This window comes from Parus major, chromosome 3 (genome assembly GCF_001522545.3).
Source record: "Parus major isolate Abel chromosome 3, Parus_major1.1, whole genome shotgun sequence".
Lineage (NCBI taxonomy): Eukaryota > Metazoa > Chordata > Aves > Passeriformes > Paridae > Parus > Parus major.
Genome location: NC_031770.1, coordinates 110428314 through 110454812, shown reverse-complemented (window position 1 = coordinate 110454812; position 26499 = coordinate 110428314). Strand labels below are relative to the sequence as shown.

The 26499-nt window shown below is 44.5% G+C and overlaps 1 protein-coding gene across 4 annotated transcripts in view; it reads right to left on the bottom strand.

The window, feature by feature from the left end:
• The window catches only part of PINX1 (PIN2 (TERF1) interacting telomerase inhibitor 1), a 61350-nt gene that overhangs the window by 32574 nt on the left and 2277 nt on the right, over positions 1-26499 (bottom strand). For 2 of the 4 annotated variants that reach the window (XM_015620964.1, XM_015620967.1), the window contains exons 2-6: positions 23484-23593; positions 21618-21710; positions 21210-21288; positions 17439-17531; positions 14833-14909 (exon numbers count right to left, since the gene is read on the bottom strand). In XM_015620964.1, the coding sequence (XP_015476450.1) occupies positions 14833-14909; positions 17439-17531; positions 21210-21288; positions 21618-21710; positions 23484-23593 (452 nt within the window). Of the gene's footprint in view, positions 1-14832; positions 14910-17438; positions 17532-21209; positions 21289-21617; positions 21711-23483; positions 23654-26499 lie in introns of all 4 variants that reach the window. The other 2 variants (XM_015620963.2, XM_015620965.2) reach the window with 1 other exon arrangement.

Here is a 26499-nt window from a genome sequence, read left to right as displayed (position 1 = left end):
GTCCTGCTTTCCCAAATATTGGAGAAAAGTGAATAATATTCCCTCCTAAATAAGAGCCAGGTACCGATTCAGAGCTGCACACTGGGGAAAAGGTGCCTGCAATTTCCTGGACACACAAAGCTCCTGCCTTAAGAAGGATTTCTGCTTGTATCACCTACAGAAAGGTATTTTTATTTGCAGAACTTGGGAAAGGAAAGCAATCAGAAGTGACAGAAAGATCGTATATCTAAGGAGAAGTTAGGAAGTGGCATTAATCTACAGAATAATTTCTGTGGTCCCTTCCAATGTTCCATGAGGTCCTACCCATGTTCTGGGAACGAATCCTTTTAGCAGCACCAAAAATGTGGGTCCCTGGCCATGGCAGGGGGATTGGAACAAGATGATTTTTAAGGTCCCTTCCAACCCAAACCATTCTGTAATTCTATCTTATGAAAAATATAAGACAGAAACTGCCAAAAGCATATTGCCTTGCTAAGTATTTATATGGAAAGGAAAATAATATAAAGCTTTTATATATTTGCAATATATGATTATAAACCAAGGGCTTTGTACCTAAAGCTCAAAACAAATATTTAATATTTAGTGGAAGTTTTACACCTGGAGTCTCAAATCTTCCCATCCCATGGAGAGAGAGGTGACCCTCAAGTGCACAGCTCACACCTTAAGCAGGCTCAATGGCCTTTCACTGCAGCTTTTCTTAAATGTTACATCACTACATTTAACCTCTCAGCTGGGATTAATCTCCCCCTCCTTTAGGCATGCAGCTAAACTCTGGAACTAGTTGAGAGTATTGCCTTGAATCCATCAGGATCAGCAAATCTCCACAGCAACAAGAAATCCTGAAGGACAAAACAAGAAGCCAAGTGGGTGCCTCCTGCATGACACCCTGAAGGTGATTTTGTGTCAGGGCCCTTAAGTGGTGTCAAACCCCACACCTCCCCCTTGGGTGCAATCTCCTCTTTTCTTTCAAAGCCTTCAGACCCCAGAAAATAGAGAATTCTCCCACCAGCTTGACAATCCAGGTCCCAGAAAAATTGGTTACTAATCAGAATAGAAGAGTTTTGCAGCTTTCAGTCCAAAACTTTTAGCCATAAAAACTTGGAAAATTAAGTTTGAGAAGTACTTTATAGATGTCATGGCAAAATTCTAATCTCTTGTTGCCTGATTTGTACTTGAGATAACTTTTCCTACTTCCCAAGCTTCCTCTGAGAGCGTGAGCAGCTCCCATCCCTTCAGCCACTCTGTGAAGGCGAAAGGCATTCTGTTCTGCTGACACAGGAAAGAATTCTGTGATTGGAAGAGGATCTGCCACAGCCTTGCAAGGCTTTAGGTCTGTGGAGAATTTGGGAGCAGAAGGGCCCTACAAAAGCCCACTGTGGGTTAAAGCAGAGGGGCAGCATCTCCTCTACGCTGGATGATTCCCAGAAAGCAGGAGCAAGCCTGGACTGGGCAGGGAGCCCTTTATTGTTATCAGTGTTTTTGTACAGCCAGTTGCCAGGAGTGACAGAGCTCTGTTTTCCAGGAGCAAGTGCTCAGATCAGAACCCCCAGGCTGGAGGTGCTGTGGAGCGAGGGCTCTGCCGCCGGGCGTCTCTTGGAGACACCCATTTCCCTACGACAACGCCGGAAAAAGGAACGGGCCACGCTCCCTGCCTTTGGACCAGATCCATCACAGTTGCTACACACAGCATTCCTTTGCCATTTGGTAACTGACAAACACCAGGCTTATTAAAAAAAAAATGGGGGAAAAAAAAAAAACAACCCTGACCCCACAGTTTGGGAAAGAAAAATTTCCTGAGCCTGCAGAGCTCCAGGTGGGAAGGCCTGGACAGAGGGGGACTGCTGGAATGAGAGCAGGGCAGGGAATCAGCAGCACAAGGGATACGTGAAGTCCTGGCTGTCAAAACAAGGGCTGCTGCTCCACTTGACCATTTACACCCCTGCAGGTGAGATACTCCTGCACTTCTTGCCTGACCTCAGCTTCCCAAGATCCACAAATTATCCAGGGTTACAGACCCCACCCTCAGCACCCTCTGGAGAACAGCACCCCTCTCCCATCCCCATTTTATGTGAACAGCCCTGCTTTTGCAGGGATTTCAGGAAAGCTGGAGACAGTCACGCTCCAGGACTCTCTGAAAGTTTAATTAAGTTGCAATGTCTTAAAACCACAATATGGGCACTGTGGCTGTAAAGTTCAAAAGGTAAACAGGGAAGCACATACAAAATGCTTCCAACAGCTTTTCCAGAAATAACCAGTGGGAGAAACCTGAGTGATACGCTTTGCACTTCAAAATTCTCAATTATCACCCCAGCATTTCAATGCACTTACATGGACAATCACACACAAGACAAATTAGGCTGATACCACTTGCACAGGATACGTGAATCATCCCCAGGTTTAGTGGTTGGGAAATTGGGATGCAAACCTGACCCAAGGCTGCAGAGCAGGTGGTGAAAGGGAACCAGAGAGCCCTGACTAAAGCCTGGCTGTTCCTCACCTGAGCCACATTCCTGGGGTCCACTACAGATAAATCCCATCCTCCAAATCCAGAGGGGCTGTGAGAGAAGAGTTCAAAAGCAGTGATTAATAGGAGGCTTAGCAAGGCAGAAGTTAAAATAGGGACATTGTGCCTTCTCAGTGTGCAAGTTCCAACAAAAAAACTTCCTCTTCCAGCCGCTTGCTGACGTGTAGGATTACCCAATTTTCTCTCATCACCTCAAAGCTTGGCCCAGCATTCTCACTGCTCTTAAGAAGAAATGTAAATGAATGCTTAAGCTCCCAGCATCAGCACAGACACAGATATTAAAAGGCTGAATTTAGGTCACTTTGGCCAAGGCTGAATCGCTCCCCACAGAACATTCACTCTTTAAATCAGGAGGAGAAACATTTTTTTAGGGGGAAGCAATTTGAGAGCTGGATGGATAACTCGACAGTCACATGTTTTATTATATCACTGCCCCAGACTGGAGCTGAGCAGCACCAGGAGGTTTATATAATTTATATAATTTATATATTGTGGTGGTCCTCATGGAACAACTGGAGATTTCAATTGGTGCCATCACTGCACAGCCTGAGTCCTTAGAAAAGGGAGATATTTAGAAAACAATAATCCACTGGGCTAAATGTGGTGTTTACAAACTGATTAAAGAGCTGATGCTGGGATGAGCTGAGCCAGGCAAGTCAATAAAGATCTGAAGCTCTAAAATAATTTGGGAATTGTTGGAGAAACAGCTTTTGCTTGGATGTGACAGCAGGGACACGGAGAGTCAGCCGCTCCCAAAATGCATCAAGACAGAATTTGTGATGTTGTCTTTGACATATTTCATATCAAATTTCTTAGTGGCTTAACCCATTAGTAGTTGGAGATAAAATTCCACATCCACTGATACCCAGAGGACTTGACAAATATTTCACTAAACCTGAGAACTTTTCCAGGCACTTGGAGTATTTGGTGCTTTTTCAATATTTTTAAGAGTTTAAGCAGAAGATGAGATTTGGAGAGAACCAACAAAATCCTTCTGCTTATTTACTTGAACTGTTCCTCTTTTTTTCCCACTAAATATAAACCCCATATCCATATTATGAGACATAAAAGAATAAATACATAAAGAGTTTCCTGAAATAATAAAATTGCTTGATTTTTTTCCCCTCATCTAAGATTTTTTTACTCCATTATGAGATACAGTGGTTTAATGAATAATAAAAAAGCACCTTCAAGTTTGCACTTGGCCAGAGCAAGGTTTTTGTAACATTTACTATTTTTCTAACTGCAAGTATTCATTGCAAAATACACGAGCTGACAATCTGAAATTAAAATATATTTTTTAGAAATTTTAAGAAAAATAAATTGTATTTTCTGTGAACTAGAAAACATTTCCTAATTAGCATTAGCCTTTGACTACCTTGTACTACAGAAACTTTCTTCTGCTCCCAAGCTTAGATATTTCTTTGTAAAAAAGTATTGAGAATAAATAATTTTCTTTCAAGTATTGAAGCACTGAGTGACATTTAAATTCTTCAATATTCTGGAAAACAGAATTTTAGGGCATGCAATATTTTTGATCTTCCCTTCATTTGTTAAAAAACAACCTGTACCACACAGGTGACACAGGATCAGTGTTACCCTGAGCTAGGTTGGATTCTGCTGTCAAAAACATTTCCCAGTGCTTGGAAAAAGTCAGCTCCTGGTGAAACAGAGCAGGTTTAAAATAAATGCCAGTAAATAAAGAATTAAAAATTGAATGCTATGGACAGCCACACCTCAAACCCTCTGTCCACTCTCCTATCCATGCTGAAATTGTCCTCAATCCTGACTGTTTGTGGGAGCTGAAAGTTTATCCAACATATGTTGGATTTTAACTCCAGCTGAGGTAGTTGCAAGGTGGCTACCAAACCACCCTGGGAATTCTGGATCCTGAGGGACTCCAGAGCTTTCCTCCAGGATCACTGAGGCAGAGCCTTCTGCAGGTCCATCCCAGGCTACAACCAAAAATTTCTGAGGAATTAATGATGAGACAGCAGCACCTCCTGCTCCAAAGCCAGACCGACCTCCAGCCTCTCCTCCCCACACACACTGGGTTTGTAGCGCTGCAAAACCCCAAACACCCGAGGGCACAACCACCTGTCCCCAAGGACAGAGGGGACAAACTACACACCACAGATGGATTCACACCCCTCAGTCCAGTGCAGGGAAGACTTCAGACCCTGCTGTGTGCATGGAGATTTTGGAATCTCTTCAGCAAAGTATCCAAACTCTGTCCAACTCAGCAATAATCTTGAGCTCCCCTTGGTTGCATCTTCTGATTTCAGTTGTTACCATGGAATGGGTTGGGTGGGAAAGGACCTTAAATCATCCTGTCTCACCCCCAGCCACGGGCAGGGACACCTCCCACTGTCCCAGGCTGATCCAAGCCCTGTCCAACCTGGCCTTGGACACTTCCAGGGATCCAGGGGCAGCCACAGCTTCTCTGGGCACCCTGTGCCAGGGCCTCCCCACCCTCCCAGGGAACAATTCCTTCCCAATATCCCATCCATCCCTGCCCTCTGGCAGTGGGAAGCCATTCCCTGTGTCTGTCCCTCCATCCCTTGTCCCCAGTCCCTCTCCAGCTCTCCTGGAGCCCCTTTAGGCCCTGCAAGGGGCTCTGAGCTCTCCCTGGATCCTTCTCTTCTCCAGGTGAGCACCCCCAGCTCTCCCAGCCTGGCTCCAGAGCAGAGGGGCTCCAGCCCTGGGAGCATCCTTGTGATTCTAACAGGTCCCTGCTCTCTCCTCTCAGCCAATCACAACAGGACAATATTCATCCTTAACTCCAAATTTGAGGCCTTTCCTACAGAGTATTCCACGAGGGAGAACAGAGAGTACCCATCACCAGGATCCTGACAAGGGACACATCTTCCAGAGCTGATGCTGAAGCCACCTGAGCACAGAAGGCACCAACTATCCCCCTGCAGGATTTGCCTTCCCCATCATCCTCTTCCTCTTTCCTCAGCTGAGGGATACACAGATATTAACAGATGGTCAAATGAATGACATTAATCACCACTTTTGTCACATTTGTCCCTCTCTCTATGGCAACACCATAATTGTTCAAAGGAAACACGCTGGGACTGATGGTGGTTTACAGAGGGAGCCTGCAGACCTAGTGAAAAACAGACACTGGATTTCTTAACCTTGTCTCAACCTCGGGGAAACTCAAATAAACCCAAACTAAATTCAAATGGCCCCATTTGCAAACATGCCAGGGAGCTGGAGGGAGCTCAGAGAGAGGAAGAACCAGTTTGGACACTGGTGGGGAACTTTACCACCAAGTCACCCTCCAGCACCAGATATTTCTCCTGACTGGAGAGTTAGAAAAGCAAATGTTCCCTGCTGAAGAAAGAAAGATGCTGCAGAGAAGCTGAAATACTGGATTGGAAGTGGAAAATCTTGTTTCTTTAGATTTTAAGCACTTTCTCAGGCTGAATCATTTCTTTTGCTCCAGCTTCTGGTTTGTTTAACCCATCTGAACCAACGAGCAGTTTCATAACCAGTTTGATGAGCCAAAAATCAGAAGACACCCTTGGAGGAAGGTTAGGCACCCTTTAATGACACTAAGTCAGCAAAAATCAGATTGCTGTCAACACCCAGTCCTTGCAGGCTGCTCCAGATCCAGCTGCCCCCTTGGGAGCAATAAAATGTATCCTAATCCCTGATTTCTGAGAGAGACAAAGCTGCTGTTTCCCCCTCATTTTCACAGCAGCATTATCCCTACAAGCTGTCAGCCCAAATCCCACTCCTCCAGACACAGGAATAAGCAAATTCCTGTGCCAGGGAAAGCAGGGCAGGGAGGGAGAGCAACTCATCATCAAGAACTTGCCCACCTGGCTTAAAAATCAACAGGAAGCCACCTGCTTAGCTCACACTTCCATATACAAATCCTGTTATGATTGGATCAAAAAAAGGTACTTTTCCTTGTTTTGAACTGCTGCACTGCAAATTTTTTTTTATTTTTTCTTTTTTAAGGAGAGTTCTTTGATCAGACAAATATTTTTAAAAGGAAAAACAAAACAAGACTGGTCTATAAAGCTCAGGCCCATGGCAAGGGATGCTTGGAAGGAAGGGATTACACAGGACAAAAATAAGGTGAGGTTTATTCCCTAGAAGCCAAACCCATATTTTTAGGTGCTGGTGTGTTACTTTCTTTAATACACAGTTAAAAAAGAAAAGGAAAAAAAAACAAAAGGAGACAATTGCAAGAAAAAAAAGCACAATTAGGATTTGTTTTGAGCATCCAGTTAAGCAGCTATGCCAAACATTGTTTTGTGGTCCCTTACACGATTTCACTGCTTTAACCCTATTTATCCCATGGATAAAAGTGTTTCTAAATCACACTTTTATGCAATGTAATTTATAGCTAGATTTCCTTCTTCCCCTTTTCATTTTCTTTTTTTTTTTTCCTCTTTTCTCTCTAAATCTCAGTGAAAAATCCCACTGGAGAACCACCTTTGCAGGACAAGGTGTTATAAAATATACAGATTTTATACAAGGTCCAGCAAAGAAACACCAAAAGCCAATAGGAAATCAGTGAAAGCCTTTTACCAGCACAGACCTGCCTCTTACACCATAGGTTTTCCCCAATTATTTCATCAGACCCATTTATGCATCTATTTTTTTGTCCATGCAGTGCCTGAGAACTGGATGAGACCAACTGAGCAGCCTCAGGATATTTAAATGACAAAAGCAACTGAGCCATCCTGATTTCAGACCCACTCAATCTCAACACAAAAAACCACAATGATTTCCTCTTTTTGAGAGGGGGGAAAAAAATTCTTGAAGTTTTTCTTTTTTTTTTTGCTTCCAATTCTGAAAACAGAAGAACTCCAGTTGTGACAAAGTTCTGATTGGCCTTCTCCTCCTAAAAACTCCCACAGCCCAAAAGCTTCCACGATACAAAAAAAAAAAGCAAAGGCAGCAAAAATCCACCTCCAAAAAACGCAGCACAGCTTCCACACCAAGTGTAGTTAAAAAATGACTAAGTTTTCTTGATATATGAATTTGTGGGTAAACCATTTATCAATGACCTGTTTACCTGTGCAGCAGAGTCCCTCAAGCCGAGGGCCATGTCATTCCCCTTTGACTGATTAATTAGCCAATCAAGGGGTATTTTTCACTGTGAGGCAGGATGGGTTATTCCAGCTAATGCCTGGTCTCTAATGGTAACACATTAAAGCCAACTCGGCTCTTTAAGCCTCTGGAAGTGACCAAAAGGGAAGGAGAGAAGATAAATCAAAAAGAGCTCCCCCCCAGTTTTGTTTCAGTTCCTTAACAAACCCCCCAAGGAGCAAATGTGGAGGGGCAGGACTTCTCCAATGAAGAGAGGAAGAAAAAGCACCTTTATTTCCAGACTGGGAGAGATCTCCTCCTCTCCCTCTCTCCTGATATCTGAACAGCAATAATTTATCCTCCAGTTGATTAACAAGGTGCTTATAGAACAGGCAACAAAACATCAATACTTTGCTCTTCCTCTTTTTTTATCAAAAGCACAACTAGGACAGAATGCTGGGTAAAAGAAATTCTTCCTGGTCTTCCTGAAACAATCTCATCTGCATGGAGAAATATTAAATATATGGCCCAAATTAACACCTTGAGCTTAATTAATTTTCTGACTTGCTTTGTAGGATGCTGCAGGTTACCAGCTCAAAGCAACAGGGCTTTAGATCTGTTTTCCAGGGTTTCTCCAGATTTGCAACCTACAATCTTCCAACCACCTGTGCAGGGGGTTGGAACTGGATGAGCTTTAAGGTTCCATCCAACCCAAACCATTCTGTGGTTCTGTGATTTCACCCTTCAGCTGTACTGCCCTGCTGTCCTCCTTGTGACTTTGTGGCACCAGAACTGTCCTGGCTGCTCCTCAGACCTTGCACGGCTCACTGCTGGCAGGATCTGGTTTGGAGTTGGTTTTTTCTCTTCTTTTTGACCCTTTTTGCTGTTAAGAGTCCATGGTGGGGTGCAGAGCAGAACTGGAGAGGCTGAGGAAGTTCCTGCAGTACTACAGAGGCAGTAAAAATCCCTTGATAATAATCACAGGATGGTTTGGGTTGTGAGAGACCTTAAAGCTCATCCCATTCCACCCTTCTCCATGGGCAGGGACACCTTCCACTATCCCAGACTGCTCCAAGCTCCATCCAGCCTGGCCTTGGACACTTCCAGAGATCCAGGGACAGCCACAGCTTCTCTGGGCACCTCTGCCAGGGCCTCAGCACCTTCAGAGGGAACAATTTCTTCCTCATATCTCATCTGAACCTCCCCTGCCTTGTCAAGACCATCCCACCTTGTCCTACCACTTGAGACTAAAATTCTGAAGCAAGTATAACATGTTGGTCAGCAGAGATTTCAAAGACATTAACACCCTAAAACATTTCATGACTGAACAGGGAAGGCCAACAGATCCACATGCACAAGGACAGGGATTCCAGCATCAGCTCATCTCCTTTAGCCACACAGAATCCAAGCACAACACAGGAATCCAACTTTAGTACTGGATCCGCTCACAGAATGGCTTCTGGGAGATGTTTGATTTAAACTGATCCATCCCTGCCCATCCCAATGGGTCTAAAAGTGTTAAATTCATCCTTTTTCTTGGCGTCACTCACTGAGGAGCTGGGATTTCCCTCAGGAGACTCCTCCAGTGCCCCGCTGACATCACTGTGAGGAAGCCTGCTGAAGAGTAAGTCTGTGTCTTCCTTTTTCTAATTGAAGTTCTCACCCCCAGTCCCATTTCTGGCTTTTGCCTACTCTTGATTACTGTCCCTTCCCTTCCTCTGCTCCTCCCTCCCCATGACCCCCAGATATTTATAGGCAGAGAGGTCATCTTTTTTTTGCCTCTCTTCTGAGATGAACGTATCCAGTTCCTCCACTCTCTCCTTCTAGGACATGCCCTCTAACCCTGTCTCCCATTTTACTAAATTCTTTTGGACTCTCTCCAGGTTTTTGATGGTTTTTTTGTTTTTTTTTCTGTTCTGCTTCTCAGTCCCAAATACCTCATGCTAACTGGGGTCTCCAAAGCAGAACGGTGAAAAATCTGTGTTAATTTGTAACTCATTTTTCTCTTCTGCAGGTTTTTTTTTTCTTTCCTTTCCTGGCATTGTCAAAAAAGGGAGCAGCAAATTAATTTATGTGCTAACCCTGCAACAAATTTGGACACAGGTGAAAAAAAACCCCCAAGATTAAACTTGCAACTGGTCTGAAAGTCACAGTTGTGAAACCCCAAAAAACCCAGTGATTGGTATTTTGCAGAGAGAAAGTTGAGGTGCAGGGAATGGTATCAGTTCACCCATAACTTCAGGGAGTCCATGGCAGAGCCAGACTTTAATGGATTTTCAGCTATGTCCCTTAAGATTAGCCAACATGCTTTTCTGATAAGTGCTGGGAAATGTAAATCAGTTGAGGAAGTTCTGCAAAATGTGTCAGAAGACAATTTCCTGATTAAAAAACAAAACCAAAAAAAAAGTGAAAAAGCACCAGGGGTGGACAGTTCCATTTCTAATGCCTAACAAGGAAGAAATCACTGCAAGCCTGAGACTTTGGGGCTACTTGGACTGGGTGGCTAAAGGGAACTTACGCAGGTTTACATCCAAGTTACACAAACTTGGAGGAAGCAATTACTCATGGAACGGCCTGAGCCATGCATGTGAGGTGGGTGCAAAACACTCAGGTTTTTATGCATCTCCAACAGGGTCTGAGTAAATCAGAGCTGCTCCCCCCCAGCCCCCAGAGTGAAATCAGTGCCAGAATCATGTTGTTCAGTGACCAAGCTGGGACTGTCTGCGACTCATTCCCAAATCCTCAGCCTCACTCAGGAGCATTTTCTCCAGTGATAAGGCTCCATCAGGAAACACAGCTGGATGGAGGAAGGAAATTCTGAGAAGCAAAAAAAATAGTGGGGGTTCCAGGAAGTTCAACCAGATAGGAACTAATGGAATTTGTTTTTCTGTCTCCCCAGCTCCCAGTGTTCCTAAGCAAGTGAGAAAATCACAGGGAAAAGTGGGGGCAAAAAACAAGTCTGGCAGATCTTACCCTGCAAAACAGGTCCTCACTGCAGGTCTCCAGGGAGCATCATAATTACAATTCAATATTTTCGATCACTTGCTCTCCCTGGGAAAAACTGCAGACGTTTTCAATTTAAGTCCACTCTGAAGCCCAGCCATTGTTTTCTTCCCCACCTCGTTTTTTTCACTTGTATATTTTTATTTTTTTTCTGGTTTTAAACAAAGGTCCCTGTGTAGTTTATTAAGGAGGTTTGAGTTGGACACATGATGTATCAAAAATAATTTTAAAGAAAGGACTGTTATGCTGAACATTCAGGAGAATTAAAGGTTGCAATTGCCTCTGATTAGTAACACATATCCCAGAACCATCAAAACAACAGCAATGTAGTTTTATTACTTCTAGAGAAACTCCTTTCGACCCTCAGGGAGCAAACAGAGTTTCCTTCCACATCCTTTGCAATTCCCCTCTTTTGCAATCTTTACAGTCCTCTGGCCAACTCCCTCTTCCTTTGATAAGGTAGATAATCCAAGTTTCAACATTCCCCACTTAGTGCTGCAGAGCTGGTGTGGAACAAGAGAAAGGATCCATTACCAGACCAGTCCTTGGCCATGCAGACAGTTAAAAAGGGAGTCTGAGATCAGCCCCAGAGTTAAGAGAGCTCCGATTAAGCTCACACAGAGCATCTCCTGCCAAAGGCTTTTTGGACAGTCAAGATCACAGAATGATTGCTAATGACTGGAGAAGAGTGGACAGGAAGGATTGGAACAGTGACACCTCTGATTTGTTAAGACCCTGTTTATCACTGCAGCAGTTCAGAGGTGGCAGATTTTTGACAAGCACTTCAGAAGAGCCAGGATTATCTTGCTGGTCCAGAGACCATCACTGAACCTTGAGCTCTCCCACCAATTCCCCTTGGAGAATAAGCACAGATGGGATTCCCTTGTTTTGCTTTTTTCTTCTCTTTTCCTAACCTCTAAAGGCAGATTTGTATCTGTATTGTATTTGACATCAGCCAACCACCAGGACCTAGTGCAACAGTGGTTTAGATTTGATTTAGGAAAAATTTCTTTGTGGAAAGTGTTGTCTAGCACAGGAACAGGCTGCTCCAGGAAACAAAGGAGTCACCATCCCTGAAGTGTTTGAGAAACATGTGGCTATAGCACCTGAGGACATGGTTTAGTGGTGAACAGTCTGAGGATTGCAAAGCCTTTCCAGCCTTAACAATTCCATGATTCTGTGATCCCTTCTGCCCCTTAAGTGATTTCTTTTATCCACCCACTGATATTTTCTCATGGGCTTAAACTGGAGGCTTTAGGGAAGGCTGATAATCAAATCTCTGGACAAACTCCTGAAGAAGTTGCCATAGCTGACCCTGCTCTGAGCAGGGTGACTCCTCTGGAGACCTCCAGGTCTCCTCCAGTCTCAGCAATTCTGTGATTCAATGAAAAGCAGTTCCTGCATCTTCCCAAGAAGTTACACCCAAGTTTTCATGATCCCAGACTGAAACAAATAGAAATAGGGGGGAAAAAGAATTAAGGTGAAAATCTTTGTCAAAAGATCAAGAGTGGAATGTTGGGATTGTTCAGTGCACATCAAATGTGTGCTGAATGCTTCTCAAACTGCATCTCTGAGAGAGAGCAGAGGAGGGAGATGATACCTGAGAAAGAGCCTCAGAGGCAGGACATCAAGCTAGAAAATCATGGAATGGGTTGGGTTGGAAGGGACTTTAAGAGATCATCCAGATCTACCCTCTGCCATGGGCAGGGTCGCCTTGCACCATCCCAGGTTGCTCCAAGCCCTGTCCAACCTGGCCTTGGACACTTCCAGGGATCCAGGGGCAGCCACAGCTTCTCTGGGCACCCTGTGCCAGAGCCTCCCCACCCTCCCAGGGAGGGGATATCCCCAATATCCCATCTAACTCTGTCTTCTCTAAGTTTGAAGCCATTCTCTGTGTCCTGTCCCTCCAGGTCCTTGTAAATGATCTCTCTCAATCTTTCTTGCAGCTCTTTTCAGGTACTGGGAAGCCACAATGAGGTCACCCCAAAGCTTCTCTTGCCTAGGCTGAACAATCCTAATTCCCTCAGCCTTTCCCACAGCAGGGCTGCTCCATCCCTCTGCTCATCCTGGTGTGTCCTCTGGACTCTCTTCAGCAGCTCCAGGGGTTTCTGGGCTGGGTCATGTCCAGCTCTCACCCACCAGCACCCCCAAGTCCTTCTCCCAGGGCTGCTCCATCCCTTCATCCCCAGCCTGGATTGATCCAGGGGGTTGCCCTGATGCAGATGCAGCACCAGCACCTGGTCTTTTTAAATCCATGAGATTGCTGTGAGCCACTGCTCCAGCTTTTCCAGGATCAGCAGGGGTACTTCCATGTGTCATCTCCATTGCACCCACAGCTGGGAACCTGCAGTCAGATTCATGGATAGGAGCAGTTCTGGCTCCTATGGAAGTCCTTATCCTGTGGGAAACCAGCCCAGGGTTGTTGGAGCTGGAATTTGAAGGGAACTAGAGCCTACCACAACTTGCAGGCAAACCCAGGGCTCTGCTGGGCCTGTAGGGCCCTTCCTACCCCATCTCCACCCAGGAACAACTTCCTGCTCCTGCAGTCAGCTCTGTGCCACACCAGGGAAATGCCCAGAGCTCAGGGGTTTCAAACCAGAAGGCAAACACAGAGAATTCCCACAAATCCTCACAGGGCACTTCCCTTTGTGCCACCTTAAGGACCAGGCTCTGGAACTTGATGGGAAGGGATCACAAGAGTTCATGGGTGCAATGAAACTGCTCAGAGCTGGAGGGCCTGAGCACTGCACTTCTGTTCTGTGCAAACTCCACAGATCTCTGATCCATGAAGAGAAGGAGAAGGGGGAGCTGGGGGAAGCAATTGTGCTGCCTCTGGCTTCCTCCCCTTGTGGCTGCCCAGCAGCAGCCAGAAAACAACAATGCAGCTCCAAATTCTGTTCCCTCCTGCCTGGATTTGCATGTGGAAATTTGGGTGCTTAGGAGGGAGCAGTCTGTGACTTTTCTGCCAGAAGTCTGCACCATTTCAGGAAACCTGCACAGTAGCCATCAGCCAACTACTGCCTCTGTCAAGGGACTGGCAGCAACATGCACAAACTTAGACACCCTTCATAAAATCCGTGTGATCTGCAGTGTTTATCCACAAAAGAGCAAATGTTCTGCAGGAAAAAGTCCCAGAAGAAGCAACTTTCCAACTCTGAAGTACAAAAGATGGAGAACATAGAGAGAAAACAGCACCAGCTACTTGAGACAACTCATGAGTGGGCAAAATCTGCTCCCTCAACCCCAGCAGTCCTGAGCTGCCTGAAATCCCAGTTTCTCCTGCTTCCTACTGATCTGACAGCAGGGAGCCAAGGAGAAGATCCAGGGCAGATTCAGGGGATCAGAACCAACAGGGCTCCCTGGTACAAGTTTACCCATAGGATGTGAGAGCTCCAACAGCTCTCACAGACTGGAAATTCCCAAATCCTTATTTCAGCTCCCAGTGACCTGCAGTGAAGTTGCACAACAACTTCTGAGAGCACAAGGTGCAAGGTGTCAGACACTACAGGGTATTCCAGAAATTTCCACTCCATTTCAATCACCATCTTTCCCTTTAAACCAGAGATTTCCAAGAACTTGGAACCAACAGGGCAATCCCTGCAATATATTAATTTGTGCTTTTACAGATCTTGATTTGACTAAAGAATTTTTCTGGATATGTTGGTCCACAGTTATTTTATCCACATAGAGCTGGCCTGTGCTTTGCAAGTTCAAAATGCTAATGAACACATAAATAAAATAAAAGCTGGTCCAAACCTGGATGCCATTACACAAAGTCAGGGTAAAGGTCTTCTCATCAAATATTTATCACTTTTCAAGCCACCTCTGAATCTTTGGCAGCTGCTCAGCCTTTTCTATTTTTTTATGAAAACATGGGCAATTAGTGGAGATTGCCCAGTTTTGCTACTGAAAGTCCAATTATATTTTGGATATTCATGGATCTTTCACAGAATCATTTAGGTTGGAAAAAGACCTCTGAGAGCAACCAACCTTTGACCTTTCAGGTCAAGCAAAATTCTTCTTTGTGATGCACATTTCCTACCAAAAAATTAAAATAACGGAGTTCCCTATCTCCAAAGAATTATGTCATGATAATCCACAAAAATAGGGATTAAATTAAATAAAACTCTTATTTCCTCACAGTTCAAGCACTTCAAGTAGAAAAAACACACTGGCAGAAGACATTTGGGTATTTTGTTATAAGGAATAATAAACAAGGAAACAAGAGGAAGGAGAAGGTTCTTGTTTACCTGGGTCTTGGCACTCTTCTGTCTTCTCCCAAAAATGCAAGACAGGTCCTGCTCAGTGCGTGATGAGAGATCCTTACCTGGAAGGGGTAAAGAGAGGCAAAAAACCCAAAACCTTCACATCTGAGGATGCATTTTGGTAACAGTGTGAGCCACAGACAGAGAGGAATTGCTCATGGAGCTAAACAAAAATCAGGAAGTCCAGGTTGGACAGGGCTTGGAGCAACCTGGGATAGTGGAAGGTGCCCCTGCCATGGCAGGGGGTTGGAATGAGATGAACTTTAAGGTCCCTTCAAACCCAAACTACGCTGGGGTTCTATGCTAAAGCCATTAAATGAAGGTAGACAAGAGGAAATGTGTGTATGCATTAGGATCTTTGGATTCTCATGAAGATTCCCCATTTCTGACAGAATTAGGGAGTTACAGCTCCTCCACACAATGAAAAAATATAAAAATCCATTTTTACTCAGTGGGGACTTTTCTCTGATTTCTGCTGTAACTTCTGAAAAGCAAAACCTCCACCTGTGCCACACACTGGGTTATTCCAACACAAAACCATTCCAAGGGTGAAGCAAAGATTTCCAGGAGGGCCATTATTCCCATCTGATTGTCATGAGGTGAGCTGGATATCAGACATGGAGCAAGGGGGGGAAGCAGGAGGGTGTGATGTGATTATTCAGAGTTACAAGCACAGGTTTAGCCAATTCCACAGAGCAGGAGTTGTTGAGTTGTCCACTGCTTCTGTCAGAAAATTCTTTTGGAAAAGGTCAGCAAAAGTTAAAGGAACAAAATTAACCCAGACAGGTCAACTTGTTAAGACTCTGCCGGGGTCTCAATCACCTGATTTACTGGTTCCAAAATCAGTGACTTCAAAATGAATCTTGTAATGGCCAAAAAACACCCCCCCAAAAAAAAATAAAAATAAAAATCCCCAAATCTGACTTCTTCTTTTTCCTGGGATCCTTAACTGCACCCAAAGGGTAAAGAGACACCTCAGCCTAGAGCAGCAAGTGTTCCTCACTTTCCTGCTGCCTCACTGCACTGCCTTTAAATGGCCTTGTCCAAACAAGCTGGAAGAGATTGGGGTTGTTTTCAGCTTTCTCTTGGCCAAGGCTGGGAATGTGAAACCTAAAATCCTCCTGCTTTCGTCTTTGGGCGAGGTTCCCTCTCTGTGCCTCCCCCTGGATGTATCCCCCGTTGTTCCTCTAACACAAAACCAGCTCTGCTGACAAGCCCAGTCTCCTGCAGCATCACAGGGGAGCAGCTGCTAGGAAAGCAGCTGAAATCAGTGTTTTAATCTGAGGTTGGGGTGTATTTCCCAGATCCAGGGGTGGCTGTTCCTCCAGCAGCGAGGCTCCAAACCAGCCCCGGGAGCGGAAGCCGCGTTTGGTGCCGTCGCTGTTCCCTTCTCCCGCTTTTGTGTGAGCTTGTCTTGTTTAGTCTGAAAGGAAGCAGGACTGGACTTCAACAACAAGGGCCACGACAACACGAGCCTTTCTCAAACAACTTTTCCTCTTTCCCTGAAAAAGGACAATTTCCCTGTGTCAGGCCACAGAGGGTGCAAGCAAATGAGGGGCTGCCTTGTGGAAACGTGACCAAACAAATCAGAGATATTGTGAATATGAAAGGCTTGAGCTGTACTTTACATGCTCAAAAGACACCTCTTTTTTCCTCTATATTTAGTAAAAGGTTAAATCCAAATCAAAATAAATCCTCTTTGCTCAAACAGGCCATGGCCTCTGTACTTGCGAGCCCTGAACCAATTTAATTGTTTAATGTCATAAAGTGGCAGGCTCATGTTAACAGCTTGGACTTCAAGGTCGAGTTATTTCACCAAAAATCCCAAACCCTGACATGAAAATCTGGCCTCCATTCAGATATCAATTAGCTCCGTTTTAGCAGAGGCATTTGCTGTCAGAAAACATTACACAGAGCTTTCAGTTTAATAAATCAGCCATTAGTGGAAACTGATCCTATCCATGCCCTGAAACGGGCACACACCGTGTGAACGGGGAACAGAGCAAAAGGGAAAGGACTGAACAACTGTCAAGGGCCAGAAACTGGGCTAACTGAAATAATGTCATCACTCTAAACAAGAAAGGAATTACTAAACTCCACAAGTTCTTGATCAGAGTTTTTCTGGCTGCCCTAATTTATCCCATAAAGTACCTGGTGGATGTAAGAGGGTTTTCCTCTTCCTCCATGCAGGTTTAATCTGATCCCTGATCTCATCCACATGATCTGTGAGCAGGGGTTACTGGGGATTGCAGGGTTAGAGCCACACAGATGCCCAAGTCACTCCCATCTCACCCCTGCCTCCTGCTCCCACCCCTGCCCACGCCCCGACCGCTCGGAATATTCGCTGCTCCTTTACTCATCTCCTTCACTAAGGAATTGTTTCATTCCCAACATCAGCAGCCTAAGGTCATCCAAAATTGCCCAAAATAAAGAGGAACAGCACATTAGAGCTTTAAGCAAGTTGCTGCAGGGGGTGTTTCTAAACCCAGGTTTTACTTGCCAATTTTAGACTCCACAAGGCAATAGATCACCTTGAGCAGGGCTTGCTCTAATCTTGGCCAGGGCTTATGAAACAACAAAACTCCTCTTACCTTTGGCAAACTTCATATAATGGACACGGTTCTTGGAAGATTTGGATTTTTCTTCGAGGCTGAATGTCTTTTTCTTCTTTTTCACTGAGGATTCTAAAAAAACAAACCCCAAGCAAACAGGGTCCAACTCTGTAATTCATTTTCTCTCTCAAAATCCAGTCAACAACATATCATAAAGTATTACTGAAGGAAGCATTCTAAGTTTTGTCTGAAATATGTCAGTGCTTGGTATTTTTTTTTTTGCCCCCACCCCCTTCTTTCCCATTTCCAATCCAATTTGATTTGAAAAGCCAGATATAGGTACTCCAGGTCAAAGGTAAATCCATCTCTGTGGTAAGAAAATAATAATAGAGCTGTTTTTCATAGAGTATCTCCAGCACAAAAGTCTGAGAAAGATGTAAGAAATAGTAGGAAATAAAATACTGATTGAGCAGAAAGAAAAACATGGGGAAACCACCACCACCACAAGATTTTCCTTTCTAACCCTACACAAAATACCTTTATTTGGACATAAGCTGATACATCTGTGTAAGGAAACTGAATGGTGACAAAGCTTTTCTGTCCCTGAGGCCAGCTACAACAAATTGCCACATCTCCATTATCTCATTTTCCAGGCTTCCAGAAGAGGGACTGCATCTGAACTGTCCTCTGGGAATGGTCTCTGGGGCTGGCTCACTCCCAGAGTCACTCAGGAGTACTTTGGGAGGCTGTGAGCAGGTTAAAGCCACGTGAAGGATTAACCTCGCTATTTAACAGCGCAGAGATCACGTTACTGTGCTGTGCCAGGTTATTTTGGGGGTACAAATGTTCTCCTTGCAGCCACAGAGCCTGCTATTTCCCAAAACATTGCCAGAAAGAGAGAATTCACCTGTTGAACAGTTAATTACTGCCTTGTTAGTTCTGAAAAGAGGCACCACAGGAGTCTCTGCTCTGTAACTCCACAGAAGGTTACTATGGTGAGGTGGTTTTCTTCCTCCCAGTGGGATGGGTAAGGAAATCAACCCATACCCCGAGGGCCAAGTTGAGTCACCTTTTTTATATGATCCCACCCTGGAAAAGCTCTGCTGCCCAAACCTTTCTGACACTGGATTTCCAGCACTTCCCTGCTTGATAGGCAGTGCCACCAGATGAATCCCTGAGCTAAAAGTGAAATCCTCAGCCTGCAGTGGGAGAGCAGGCTGAGATCCACTCTCCCACTCCCAAACTAATGGGAAGAGAAAGGACCAGCAAATCTGGTTTTTAACAAAAAATCCTCAATAAAAAGGGTCTGTGGGGAAAGTGAGGATCACAACTAAACTATCCTGACAGCGATGCAGCACTTTGAGCCTGGTTTCCAATCTCCTGGTAGCAAAAGGAGCATTACACAGCAAAGGGTTTCCACAGAGCCTTCCTCCTCCACTGTTATTCCTGCCGGGAAAGGGGCAGCAGCACCGCCCTGTGCCTGCAGGGAGGAATTTCACTACAGAACGTGCTGGCACTTGCAGTGGGCAGGGAAATAAATCCCTGTCTTCCAGGGACTGGAAAATCATCTGACAAACTGAGCAAGCACTGCAGGAATATTAATGTGCTTTTTACAGGAATTTAGTCGGGGCAGTAAAGCCACAGAAGTGTCATTTCTGCAGCAAATGGGATCGAGGTGGATCTGCCAAAGCACAGCCAGGGTGTTGTTCCCACTGTTTATCCATGGGAAAGGGAAAGTCACCATCACTAAGGATCCCAGCTAAAGAAACAGGAATTATAGAATGGTTTAGGTGGGAAAAGATGATGGAGTCCCAAATCCCACTATCCCAGGTTGCTCCAAGCCCTGTCCAGCCTGGCCTTGGACACTTCCAAGGATCCAGGGGCAGCCACAGCTTCTCTGGGCACCCTGTGCCAGGGCCTCCCCACCAGTGGATGAACTTCTTCCTAACATTTAATCTAATTTAAACCTGCCCTCACTGGATGCTCAGCTAGGGAAAAAAAAACCAGGAAAAGACAGCTAAAGCTACATACAAATACCACTGAGGGTATTTGAAAGTTGGCATCAACCCCCACGGGGCCCTTCCTTTCCGACCTCTAATTGCAATCCAGCTCTGGCAACTGCACCAGTTCTTCAAGAACAATGAAGTTTTTCAGTGACTTTTAATGCAGTTTGAAACTGGAGGGTGTCCAATAAAGTAACATTTGCTCCTGCAGCACAGCTGCAGGCAGAGTTTTTTCTGGATGAGTTTTGCCAGCTTCAACAATTGCCAAAAAAACAAGTTTCAGAGCGATCCCTTTCTGTAAATCAAAATGTGACTCTGACCTGGAATTTTCAAGGTGCACCCAAATTTGTTCTCAGTGACTGAAAACTTGTCCCAGATTCTAAAAGGACCTAAAGAACTGAGTGAAAACAGGGAGAAATCTGAGTTTTCAAGGGTCACTTTGCATGAGGTGACCCAGGGAAGAGTGCAAAGCTTAGGACCAAGTCCTGCTCCTTGAACCTGCCTCTGCTGACTCACCATGGCCCTGGGCAAGTCATTTCAGCTCTCTGCTCATCAGTCTGCAGGTTTCCCACCAGTTACACCTCCCTGATCTTCCCAGGGCTCAAGTTGCAACTTGGGTAGGATTTTGTTCTGAAGGGAGACAGGAACTTTTGGAATTTCCCCATGAAATGCTCTCCTACTTTCTCCAGGAGCTGAGTGACAGCACTGAGTCCTGGGTGGCCTCATGATTTCACAAGGACAGCTGGCACAGCAAGTTAAAAAAAGTGGTTTTGAGGCATCAGGCTCAGAGTTTTAGAATCAGAATTAGAATCAGAATTTTAATCCTAGTTCTCCAGGATTAGAAAACTTCCTTGCTAAATTATTTTCCTTCTCTTCTTTCTACATTTTCTCTCCTAGAAAACCTTCAGTGCTCAAAGGTTAAGAATTAATTAATTAATTAATTAATTAATTAATGAAGAGTTGCTAAATTCACTAATCTGGCAATTCTGCCCCAGCAGCACAAGGACAGGGCTGTGTCCAAGCAGGAGCCCTCAGCTTAACAACACTCCAGAGAGGTGTTCAGATGCAAAATCAGAGTTTAAACTGCATTTAATTAAAGGAGAGATGATAAATCACTCAATAAACTAATTATTTCTCTAAGCTCATACCCACCACCACTTCCTAAATTCATTTTCACAAATGGTGAGTTTGTAAGATGATTTTCAAAAACAGAAGACTTAAAATAGCCCTTTTGGGAAAGTTTCCCCACTTGTGTGCTCAACACCAGGGCTACAAAAATCACTTTATGCCACACTCAAAGCAGAGATGCAGAACTCTGAAGGAAAAGCTACAGAGCAGCTCTCTAAGAACAGGAAAAGGAGGTATTTAAGAAGCCACTGGAGCATGAAAACCAAGTGATAGTTCAAGAGCAGAAGGAAGGCAAATATTTCTATGCTGAGTGATTGTTGTGAGCCTTCAGACAGATTCTGGGTGCTTTATAAAGAAATGTTCCTCTAGGTACAGCCCAGGGAAAGTGTCCCAAATATTGTGATCTTGGATGAAATAAACAGGTTTAGCATTTTTTGTTTTCTTTCCTCAAGAAAAAGCCTTTCTTTGAGTCCTGAGAGCAAAACTGATCCCCTGAGCTCCACAAATCCATCACCATGGATGGCAACACAGCCTTTGGCTCCCAGTGATTTTGGGGAAGGAGTTCTCAACCTCATCAAAGATATTTGCATCACAAACTGGGCCTCAGGAACTTTTTTAAGACACAGAATGGAAACTCTGCTGAGCTTCCAGCATCTGATTGAGCCAAGCATGAACCTACCTGTTTCACCCTGTCCATGGCAGTTATTCAGCTCAGCCAGAAGCTGGTTGAAGTCATCCTGATGAGCAATCCAGTTGTCCTGTAAATATCACCCACATGAATGCAAGGCAGAAGTCTTCAGAACCAACACAAGTTTTACAAAACAGGTATTAAGACTCTTAGAAGTAAATTAATTGGATATATTCAATCTTTGTTGGTAGGAGGGGCCCTGGGAAGCTCCACAGGTGGTAACACCAACCACAGCTCCTACAGTCACCCCAAAGTGAAATGAAATTAGAAGGGCTGTCTTTGAAAGTCCTAAAGAATCCTGTTTGGTGCATGCTACCACCAGCTGTGACAACAGATTTCACTAATATTCCATTCAAACAATTGTGCTTTTTGCTGAAATGGGATCCATTCCCTGCTCACCTCGTGATTGATGGTGGCTCCTAATCCCAGCACGTCGTTTTTCACCTTAACCCTGATGTGTTCGGGATTTCCTTGCTCCTGAGCCCCGAGACCCTAAGGAGGATTTGAGGGTAAAAATGTAAGGATTTTACAGCAGCAAATAGAGCTTTTGGACCATAAGACAGATCACAAGGAAATACAGCAAGAAATCACAACTTCCTATTAATTTGCCTGCTTTGTAGCTGGATTCATTCACAGGCATTACCACACAACACACAAAGTTTTTTAAATTCACTACTTCAGCCTCCAGCAAAGCATTATAAACACTAAAATAGCAACAACATGAAGTAGTTGGGTGATTAATGAGGAAGCCACCTGACATTCCTAAGGAAACCCAAAGTGTTTACAGTTTTCAAACAAGACACTACATAAGAAGAACGTGCCTCTCCCCAGAACTGTCTCTGTCACTGGGAAGGGTAATGGGAGTAAGGCAGATCCACATGGAACACACAATTCAGCCCAAATTTATATGGGAGGAGAGCAGGAGGGGGCAGGGGAGAAGCAGACTGGAGCCAGCAGAATATTCACAACTCCTTCTACCTCGTGAGTGGATGAAAATATTGGAGCAAACAACTTGGGGGGTTGTTTAATATGAAGTAATATTCAGATCCAGGGTTATCTTTCTCAACTCTGTGGTCAAAGGTAAAAAATTAAAAAGCAAAGCTTTGGGTTTCAAACCTTGTTCCTGGTATTTTCCCACTTTTTGAATCATCTGTCACAAATCATCAGCCAAATGTTTTAGAATTAATAAACGTTTATGTGGTGCTGCAGTGGAGAGAAGCCCTGTAGACACATCCTGGGATATCAAATATTTGAAGGGATGAGGCCTATTTGGAAAAGGCAGTTGCTGTTACAAAGAAGAGTTTATTTGGTCAATGGGGTGGAAAATTTGCCTTGAAATTTCTGCTGACCAAAAAGGATGGAAGCAAGCAGGACACTTGGCCACACATCCTTCCCTGACCCAACTCCAGTACAACCAATTACAGGACTGGTGTTAAGCAGCATCGTTTCACTGCCCAGGATGGGCTTCTGCCCCTTAATTTGATGAATGGAAAGTTCCATTTGTCCAAGTTTGTAATGGAATGGAGACATAAATCCTTCCTGTAAAACTGCTGGCAAGAAAGATCCAGTATCTCGAGTGGGAAACATTCTGAGACAACCGAGGGAACAATTTAAATCCAAAACCAGGCTTTAAGGCATTCACAGAATTGAGAATGTTCCTAATTTTATGCCTTTTAAGGAAAGTCTGGAAGAGGAAATCTTGAAGAATAATTAAAGGTAGTGGTTTTGTTGGGATTCTTATCACTGAACACCCTGATGTGCAGCCCCAAATCTCAGCTTTGCTGAGGCACCTCTGTGGAATTAAACCTGCAGTTTGTGCTGACCTGGAGGTTTTAATTAGTGCCAGAAACCAGTCCTCTCATCCACAGGTCATGGCTGGAGCTGGGATGGGACACAGCTCACAGCATTTTAGGGGTTCAAGGAACAGATCAGAGAAAAAAAAATCTTAAAACCAGGTGAAAGACTAAAGCAGGTCCTGGAATTGCTTTAAAGAGTGTCAAAAGCAGGAAGATAATTGAGGGTTTAAAGGCAGCTTAAAACCTTTAACTTAATGATTTAATGCTCCAACTCCTGTTCTTATTTGGGAATTTAGGTTGTCATAGAATGGAGAGAAACTGGAAAGCAGAAGAGGCACAAACAAGACTTTGTAACAAAGTGTAGCAATCTCTCACTGCTCAAATTCTCTGCATTTGAGAGGATAAATCAAAGGAGAGTCCCCTGGCAGTTTTAGAGCCTTCAGCTACACCATCCTCCTTTAGATCCTACCTTTCCTTTGGACCAGCCCATCTTCTCCAGCATCTTCTGGCCAAATTTGGAGTCATCGTTGCTCCAAGCGGTGTTTCGTGGATCCACAGACCACTTCTGCTTTCTCCGGGCTGCAGCAGGAAGGGAAAATTCAAACAGGCTCCACTGGCATTCCCAGAGAGCTCCTGCTGCTGGATCAGTTCAAACAAAGCTCTTCATTGCAAAAGAAACCACTCCAGAATTAGGCCAGACTGAACATATTTCAGGGGTTAATTTTACTAAATAAAAAACTCAACAACAACAATAAAAGCCCAGTGAAAATATTAATTATTAATGGGAAGATGCCAAAGTAGGATTGCTAAGGAAGTTGCTGTCCCTCAGGATGGGCTGCAGTTCAGGGAAGGCTTTAAGGATTATCATTTAGGTGTAAATTCCATATTTATTCCAATTTTGTTTTACATCTGGCTTCAACATGGAATCTATAGGGGAGGAGATTATGATGCTGCTTTCCCAGTTCTGGACAAAATCAATTGTCCAGGCTTCCCTTTAACCAGAACCCAGAAATGTTATTAATATTCTAACAAATATTTCTAACAAAAAAAAAATAAAAATCCAGTGGAAGTGAACAGAGAAAGGGAATGACAGAACACAAACCCATGGGATTACAGCTTTTGAATTTCTCAAAAATTGTTTATGGGGAAATTGAAAAGCTGCCAGAAATTATTGTGGGAGTTAAGAGATCCAAAGGACAATCAAGGCTCCTTTGTCCTATGTGGATTCCTAAAGAAATTACAGATTCCCAGACCCACATGTTGCCTTTCCCAACAGGAACAGCTTCCTTGAAATCAAGGAAGAGCAGCCAGCCCAGTTAACCAGTCACTTGAAGTGTGCACCTAAGCCCAGGCAGGAAGAGAACCTAAATAAACAAGACAAACAAAGAATGGGAGACAGGAAGATCACAAACTCCATCAAACACCATGGGAAATGCTGGATCAAAAATGACCGCTTAACCCAAGGCCACACAAAGGCAGGGAGAAGCCAAATCCAACGAGGTGTTTTCAATGTAATCAGGAAGTCATCTTTCCCAAAAAGACAAGATTTGGGATTTGGGCCAGAGGGACTGAATATTACAGGGATGTTTGACTCATTTTTTTGCCCAGTTTTGTTTCATTTATAAGGAACTAAGACTGTCAGAATTCAAGGTGGAGGCTTTTTTAAACACACTTCCGAAACTTTGAAGCTCCAAACAGTCCCTGAACAGTTTTTACAGTGGGTTAAGGGGAATCCAATCTTTGCCTGGGTCACTTCTCTACAGGAAACAACTTATTAACCTCAGAGGCTGTGGCTGCCCCTGGATCCCTTGAGGTGTCCAAGGCCAGGCTGGACAGGGCTTGGAGCAGCCTGGGACAGTGGGAGGTGTCCCTGTCCATGGCAGGGGGTGGAATGGGATGAGCTTTAAGGTCCCTTCCACCCCAAACCATCCTGGGACTGTTATTATTCCCACCAGGAAACCTTGAGAGCAGCAAATCCACCAAGCCAAGAAAAGATGGGGAAGCAACACTGTGGTCTGTGATTTTAAAATCCCAAACAAACTGGGACCACCATGGAGAACCACAGGGCTCAGCCTGGAGAAAAGGAGGCTCAGGGGAAACCTTCTGGCTCTGCACAACTCCTGACAGGAGGGAGCTGGGCTCTTTTCCCAGGGAACAGGGACAGGATGAGAGGGCACAGCCTCCAGTTGTGCCAGGGGAGGTTTAGATTGGACTTGAGGGAAAAAATTCTTCATGAAAAAGGTGGTCAGACATTGGAACAGGCTTCCCAGGGCAGTGCTGGATTCTCCATCCCTGCAGGGATTTAAAAGCCATGTGGATGTGGCACTTGGGGACATGGGGCAGTGGTGGCCTTGGCAGTGCTGGGGGATGGTTGGACTGGATGATCTTGGAGATCTTTTCCAGCCTCAAAGATCCTGGTTCAAGGATTCCAACAGCTCTTATGTTCCCCAGCTGAGCAGCTGTCCTTCTTTTCAATCACAGCTTCAAAAATGAGTATCTATGGTTTTTCCTGAATATCTCTCCCTGTGGAAAAGGCCTTGAGATGCTTTGTTCCCAGGAGGCTGCTGGTAACAAAGCACAAGGGAACCTGACACAAATATTTCTTAATATCAGTGCTTCCCTTTCCCAGCACTTTCAATCTCAGTGTTGAAAACTTCCTAGTTACACTGTGAGTTAATCCTCACATTTCTGCCAGGTTAACATACTCTGATTTTTAAACAGGGTGAGCTAAATGCACAAAAAACCCCAAACAAACTTGCTTTCATCCTCAGAGAAGCATTTAAGGAAGTCAGGACCAGCTCCATGCCATTTACAGAAGACATAAAATCATCTTCCCTTTCAAAAAAAAATAAATAAATTCACTAATTAGTGAATAATTTATCAGAAGTGTAAATTTGTTCACTGATGTCTTTAGAGTGGGAGAGAAAACCATGTACAAGATTCAGCTCCTAATTTAACACAAATTTTCTGGGCTGCTACAAGTGATGCCACAAATGGTGGTGATGAAACTCTGGGAGAGCAGCACCATCCAGTGGAGAAAATCCTCATTTCTTTAGGGAATCACAGAATCACTGAGGTTGGAAAATACCTCCAAGATCACCAGGTCCAACCATCCCCCAGCTCTGCCAAGGCCACCACTGAGCCACGTCCCCAAGTGCCACATCCAAATGGCTTTGAAATCCCTGCAGGGATGGAAATTCCAGCACTGCCCTGGGCAGCTGTGCCAGGGCTGGACAACTCAAATTCTTCACTCAGGTATTCTATGATCTGGAAAAGATCCATTACTAATCCCTTTTCAAGATTAATTCTATGCCTGGAGCATGTTTTTAATTTTGATATCTGAAAGTTCCCATCCAAACTCCTGCTGTGTGCCCAGAGATGGTCTGGGGGCAAAGGAAGGACAGGAAGCCTCTGGAGCCAGGCTGGGAGAGCTGGGGGTGCTCACCTGGAGAAGAGAAGGATCCAGGGAGAGCTCAGAGCCCCTT